The sequence below is a fragment of the Triticum urartu genome, chromosome 3A (genome assembly GCF_056163025.1).
Source record: "Triticum urartu cultivar PI428250 chromosome 3A, HENAU_Tu73, whole genome shotgun sequence".
Taxonomy (NCBI): Eukaryota; Viridiplantae; Streptophyta; class Magnoliopsida; order Poales; family Poaceae; genus Triticum; species Triticum urartu.
The window spans coordinates 716,965,360-716,972,635 of NC_141875.1; the positions used below are offsets into that span (position 1 = coordinate 716,965,360).

At 47.5% G+C, this 7,276-nt stretch overlaps 1 protein-coding gene across 1 annotated transcript; it reads right to left on the reverse strand.

Annotated features, from left to right (window-relative positions):
• Positions 1 to 4,493: 4,493 nt before the first annotated feature.
• On the reverse strand, positions 4,494 to 6,498 carry LOC125549470 (uncharacterized). Its single transcript, XM_087517275.1, has 5 exons — positions 6,386 to 6,498; positions 5,364 to 5,625; positions 5,164 to 5,265; positions 4,883 to 5,040; positions 4,494 to 4,792 (listed from the first exon to the last, which is right to left on the reverse strand). Exons 2-5 carry the CDS (start codon positions 5,461 to 5,463, stop codon positions 4,664 to 4,666), a joined length of 489 nt encoding a protein of 162 aa, XP_087373401.1. The 5' UTR covers positions 5,464 to 5,625; positions 6,386 to 6,498; the 3' UTR covers positions 4,494 to 4,663.
• Between the last annotated feature and the right edge of the window lie 778 nt (positions 6,499 to 7,276).

The following is a 7,276-nucleotide window of genomic DNA, read 5'->3' on the forward strand; positions in this document are numbered from 1 at the left end:
GTTGTGAAGATATGTATATGCAGTAACCCGAATGTTGTTCGGGGTCCTGGATGAGATCCCGGACATCACAAGGAGTTCCGGAATGGTCCGGAGGTAAAGAATTATATATAGGAAGTGCTGTTTCGGCCATCGGGACAAGTTTCGGGGTCACCGGTATTGTACCGGGACGACCGGAAGGGTCCCGGGGGTCCATCGGGTGGGGCCACCCATCCCGGAGGGCCCCATGGGCTAAAGTGGGGAGGGAACCAGCCCATAGTGGGCTGGTGCGCCCCCTAGGCCCAACCCATGCGCCTAGGGTTGAAACCCTAGGGGTGGGGTGGGGGCGCCCCACCTTGGCTTGGGGGCCACTCCAGCCCTGGCCGCTGCCCTCCCTAGGAGATCCAATCTCCTAGGGCCGGCGCCCCCCCCCTAGGGAGCCTATATATATGAGGGGGAGGGAGGGGGCAAGAACACCTTGAGTCCTGGCGCCTCCCTCTCCCCTGCTACACCTCTCTCTCGTAGTATAAGGCGAAGCCCTGCTTCTGTGACGCCCTGCATCCACCACCAGGCCGTCGTGCTGCTGGATCTTCCTCAACCTCTTCTTCCCTCTTGCTGGATCAAGAAGAAGGAGACGTTGCGCTGACCGTACGTGTGTTGAACATGGAGGTGCCGTCCGTTCGGCACTAGGATCTTCGAGTAGATGATTTTTCATATAAAAAAGGTTTTCATCCGAGTCAGTATGCAAAAGTTATGCCCATTTTTACAAATTTCAGAGAGATTTTTCAAATAAAGTCAAAATTCACATTTGCAAATTTTCCAAACAACTAGACCACATATCACATGAGAAACTTATTTTCTTTTATTTTTTTGACATTTCCATTATTTTCTTTTATTTTTTTTAAAACTGAAAAGGCAATCCACCCGGGGGGGGTAGAGTTTCAAAATGGGACCTTTAGTACCGGTTCGTGGCACGAACCGGTACTATAGGTTAGACCCCTTTAGTACCGGTTCGACCTTTAGTACCGGTTCGTGCCACGAACCGGTACTAAAGTGGATCGTGGGGCCCCGGCCTGATGCCAGCCTGCCACCACCCCTTTAGTGCCGGTTCGTGCCACGAACCGGTACTAAAGGTTCAACACGAACCGGCATTAATGCAAATCCGTTTGAACCGGCACTAATGGTACCATTAGTACCGGCTCAAATACAAACCGGCACTAATGTGCTTCACGTTTGACCCTTTTTCTACTAGTGGGAGGTGTCGTCCGTTCGGCACTAGGATCTACGGTGATTTGGATCACGTCGTGTACGACTTCCTCATCCCCGTTCATTGAACGCTTCCGCGCGTGATCTACAAAGGTATGTAGATGCAATCCAATCACTCGTTGCTAGATGAACTCATAGATGGATCTTGGTGAAACCGTAGGAAAATTTTTGTTTTCTGCAACGTTCCCCAACACTTTCCAGTGCCCATAGGTGCTGGTTCATGTTCGTCTCCTACATCGTCGTCCATACCGTCGATGTCTTCGGAGTCGAAGTCGAGCATGTCGGTTAAATCATCGACAGTGGCTACAAAGTGGGTGGTGGGTGGGCGTCAAATTTCTTCGTCGTCCGCATCCCAGTCCTGTTGGCCATAGTCCAGCCAGGGCTCTCCTGACAAAGAGAGAGCTTAGTGAATTCAGAATGTCGCCGAAGGGCGAGTGCTGAAAGATATCTGCAGCGGTGAATTCCATGATCGGCGCCCACTCGGATTCGATTGGCATGGGCGCGGATGGTTCGGGGTCCGGAAGAGAGTCCGGCACCTTGGAGTCACGGGCTGCGCACAGGATTATGCTGGTGTTCGGCTCGATCGCCGTCGAGACTGCAGCCCCTGAGGCGGTGTCTAGCCACCCATCCTCAATTGGCGTAGTTGGCTCCGAGCTAAGGGTCGGAGCTGGTGTGGGCGCGGCCTCTGGAGTACCGTCCGGTGGAAGAGCTAGGTCATACCCATCGAGACAGTGCGGCGCGCCCGGCTGTGGCTCGAATCCGTCGAAGATCAAGTCCCCGCGGATGTCGCCCGTGTAGTTCAAACTTCCAAATCTGACCTGATGGCTAGGGGTGTAGCTTTCAATCTGCTCCAGATGGCCAAGCAAATTAGCCCGCAGTGCAAAGCCGCCGAATACGAAGATTTGTCCGGGGAGAAAGGTCTCACCCTGGACAGCATCGCTATCGATGATAGTAGGAGCCGTCAAGCCTAATGTTGACGACACAGAGGAACTCTCACTGAAAGCACCAATGTCGGTGTCAAAACCGGCGGATCTCGGGTAGGGGGTCCCGAACTGTGCGTCTAGGCTGGATGGTAACAAGAGGCAAGGGACACGAAGTTTTACCCAGGTTCGGGCCCTCTTGATGGAGGTAAAACCCTACGTCCTGCTTGATTGATATTGATGATATGGGTGTTACAAGAGTAGATCTACCACGAGATCAGAGAGGCTAAACCCTAGAAGCTAGCCTATGGTATGATTGTATGTTGTGATTGTTGTCCTACGGACTAAAACCCTTCGGTTTATATAGACACCGAAGAGGGTTAGGGTTACACAGGGTCGGTTACAAAGGAGGAGATATCCAGATACGTATTGCCTAGCTTGCCTACCACGCCAAGTAGAGTCCCATCCAGACACGAGACGAAGTCTTCAATCTTGTATCTTCATAGTCTAACAGTCCCGCCAATGGAGATAGTCCGACTGTCCGGAGACCCCCTAATCTAGGACTCCCATAGTGTACAATGCTTGGACTCTCAGTTACCCAGCCATATTCACATACCCTCTAAATAGGACTACTTCATACCATGTCCCTATCATGATCGAAATAGGGACTACCGTACCTATGACATATTTTCAGGTTTGAAAACCATTGGCTTCAACACTGTGATTTGAAGGATCTAGTGTCTAGAATTTGGACACAAGAAGTTCAGGAAACCGGCAGTGCTAAGATTATTGCAAACAAGCTGAAAATACTGAGGAAAGGGATCAAACTATGGGCTAGAAATATATCAGATCTCAAGAAGATTATTGAGCACATAAACTTGATGATCTTTTCCTGTGACACTCTGGGGAAATTCATATCCTTAAGCACAGTTGAAATCAATGGTAGGGATGTAATCAAGAGACACCTGGAGAAGATCCTGGAACATGAAGAACTATATTGGAAACAGAGGGCTACCATCAGACTGATTAAGGTTGGTGAGGCTAATACCAAATATTTGCAGGCGAAAGCAACCATCATGTTCAGGGAGAACAACATTGCCATGCTTAAAGATGAAGATGTTCATGAGCACCATTAACACCATGCTAAAGCTGCTATCCTCTATAGAGCTTTTAATGAGAGGATGGGCACTGCCACTGCTACGCAAAGCCAATTGCACCTGCATCACCTTTTGTTGCCTCATGATGATCTGTCTGCACTGGAAGCACCATTTACCAAAGAAGCGATTGGTAAGGTGATCAAAGAGATGCCTGCTGATAAATCACCAGTGCCAGATGGTTTTAATGCAGCTTTCATCAAGCATTATTGGGACATCATTGCATACGATTTCCCTAGGCTGATTTAGGATTCTCACCAATGAACAGTCAACTTGCAGAGCATCAATTACTCTTTCATCACCTTCATACCCAAAACAGACCCATCTTCTACACATGTTGAATTTAGACCCATCTCCCTCCTTAATTGCACCCTGAAGATCATCACTAAATTGCTGGCTAACAGATTACAGAAAGTAATACTCAAGTTGATACACAGAAACCAATATGGATTCCTTAACAAAAGGTGCATCCAGGATTGTTTAGGATGGGCCTATGAATGCTACGAATAAAAAAAGTGATAGACTAATTATATAATTAATCAAGTTTAGAAATTCCTTTGAAACACAAGCTATCAAGTTTACTTCATATTGCGAATCTCTTTCCTGCTTCTTCTCTCATAGTCTGCCAACGCGTCTCCTTAAAAGTCTGCCATCTCATCCTAGTCGTACCATGGCTTGGAGACGTTTTTCAAATTTATGAAACTGGCGGTGCCTCGGTGGGGTTATCTGGATGGTGAGCACCGCTCGGCCTATTCAAACGTTGCCGCCTTCTCTTTTGTACACCTTCCCTTCGATTGGCTCCACCAGTTTGTACCCGAGCCAGTGGCAGGGAGGTTTAAAGGATGGGAGGGGGCGTCTCTAAAAAAATGGGTCTGTCGGGGAGCTCTAGCGGTGAAGAAGCCATAATTCTATAAATTCCACTAATTCGTGAGCTCGGGACAGGGGATCACGACCGTTCCACCAGTAGACGATCTTTTCCGGTAACTTGTGCTTACCATTATTCTTCTATGCTCCCCACCCCCCCCCCCCCCTTTGTTGGTCGCTCTGTGCTCGGGTGTCAGTGCGAATCATGTTCGACGGGGTGGAAGCTCGGGGACAGTGCCAAGTGTCCCTTGTGTTGCTGCCCTTTGGATAGAGTTGAAGCAGCAGCGAGTTGTACTCGAAGCCAAGTTGAACAGATGGGCAATTGTAACATTTATTTCGATTTGTGTAATACAGAGTACATTTATTTAAATCAACGGTAAACCATTTATATAAATCAGAATTTTCTCAACAGCGACCATTGAAACAACGTTGTAGTCGCACACAAATTGTTGCAGCGTGTAGAGAGTACATTTTTCCGCTAAGCTAAGCAATAAAGAGGTTTGTGATGTTGAGCTCAAGGCCAAGGCCACCGGTGAGGTTATACCCCAAGGATATGCAGCTCAGTTCCTCATCCTTCTCCCCAAACATCTCCATTCGAATGGCGTAAGCACCCTGCATCATATGCACGAGTGAGCAACCGGGATGAATATATATATATTAATATTATAATTAATTTAGAAACGCGAAATTAATTAATCTTACATTTGGGTCGGTTGATGGCATGTCTAGCTGGTGAGTAACCTCGAAGTCAGCAGTTGCGGGGCAGGAGGTCAGTGTACAGATGTCTTCCGCTTCAGAGTGAACATGGAAGGACCCACACGTAATAGCACTAACCAGCTTCCCCTGAGTGATGGTTTTATCTGGTACACATGGAAGGAGATGGAAAGGCATTACTGTGTGCATGGTCTAACTAGCTAGCTAGCAACTAGTACGTTACGTACTAGCAAGGAAATAAATAAAAGCCCAGGAGAAAGGTGGTTTACTGGTGGAAGCGTAGATGGTGAAGAAGTTTGGCTCGCCGCCGATGACTAGATCCGGCACCATCTTTACGCCGCTCACCCTCACCGGGTAGTCCTTGCCCTTATCTGCAAAAACAACCAAACAAGTTTCAGACGAAAATGTCACCTCCGTGGATGAGAACCCAATCCCAAAGTACGTAGCTGCAAAAGACCAGGCTACTCACCGCAGAATTCGAAGGCGGTGAGGGAGGATGCCAACGTGAGGAGGAGGAGGAGGGAGATGCACGCGGCGGAGGCAGCGAGGAGGCTCTGCTTGGTCGCCATGGTCGTGGATTGGACTTGGAGAGCGGAACAAGTCGTTTGGAGAGTTGTGCCTGCTGGGGTTTATTTATACTAATACATGTCGAGAGTCGGGGTTGCTCCAGCCGGGGGTGATATCAGATTGTTTTTTTCAGCCGTGCTCCCTCCCGTAATGATTACATGCACCTGTATTGAAATTATAAGGCAGGGGGAGACTCGGTGCTACATATGCGGCATGTCTTTATCTTTATCTTAGTTACCCAGCTAGCAAAATTACACGTGCGTTGCAATGGGAATACACTCTGAACATGTTGTCATGGCACTAAAATAAAATAAGGTAAAAGGATTTAAAGGGCGATGTGTTATGGAGCCGAGGAAAGAAATTACTGCTTTTATTATTAGAGAAATAGTCAACAAACCCATGGATTTGCATACAATAGTTATTTAGATTCTATATTTTATCTCACATGCTTGTTAGTTAGGGAAACACAAAATATTGAAGTTTTTCTATAGATTAAAAATATTATGAAATTTGAATTCACCTATTAAATATTAGTATAAAATATGCAAAATTTGGTTTTATCTTCGATAAGAAGTACACATTGGATGCATAGTGATTATAGCGGAGATTTTTTCAAATATGACAAAAAAAATATGGTACTATAATATTTGAAAGAGAAGTTCCAAATTCACCAATCTATAACACTGATGCGACCTCATGGTCAGCCGATTTGTTCAATACATATAACCTTTAGATGGTGACATCTTACGATATGGTATCCTTGCAACTGAACCTCGAGTAAAAGAATAGAACCAGATGCATTCACGATTACCTAGCTAATAATTTGAATGTGCCAAAACCAATTTACAGCCTAATTAAACCACTCCACTACAGCAGATTGCAGTGCCATCCATGTGTAAAACCAATCGGGAGAGAATTATTCACCTCGGGGACAGCACGGAAGTTGTGCACATCGCCGCCGATGATCTGGAATGGTGTCCCTTCCTTCCACAAGGGTTCATCCAACAACTTGCCACTCATCCAACACCCTCCCACGTCCTACCTCTCTTTCCCAAAGAAAGACCCCAGTAAAACGGAAAATACCCAACCGCTCCGCTGAGCCAAACCGGAGAAGCCACCACCCGGAGAGCTGCGCCTGGGCGGACACCGTGGCGTCGATCTGTGGGCTTGTCCGAACAGGAGGAGCATGGCGAGGCGGCTCTGGGAGAGTGAACGTCCGGGGAGGCTGGCTCTGTGATCCTCCGGCGTGGCACTCGTCAGAGAATAGCGGCACTGTCCCTACGGCCGCGGATTCCCTCACATGGCAAGCCGCCGTCGGCATTCTGCACACCGTCACCTTCGCCGCCCTGGTGGCCGCATTCATCACATCCCTGCTGCTCGCTTCATCCTAAGATGGTTGCTCTTCTTCTAATTATTCTAGCTAATGCTATTTCTGCTGTGTGTGTTGTGCGTGGCATGTAAAATCTGTGCGTGTGGACAACAACTTTTCTTTGGTCCCATGCAATTAAATGGTGTGTTAGATCAATATGCATAGTCCCTCTATCAATTGATAAAACGGAAAAGCTAAATTCTTACCGGCAGGAATTTAGCAACAGGCACGTACGATTCGTACGTCGTCCGATTCCTATCGCGTGGTCGTGCTCGACTCCGCGAGAAAAAGAGAGGGCGGCCAATCTGTGCATGTGGACAACAACTTTTCTTTGGTCCCATGTAATTAAATGGTGTGTTAGATCGATATGCATACTCCCACTATCAATTGATAAAACCGAAAAGCAAAATTCCTGCTGGCACAATTCGTACATCGTCCGATTCCCA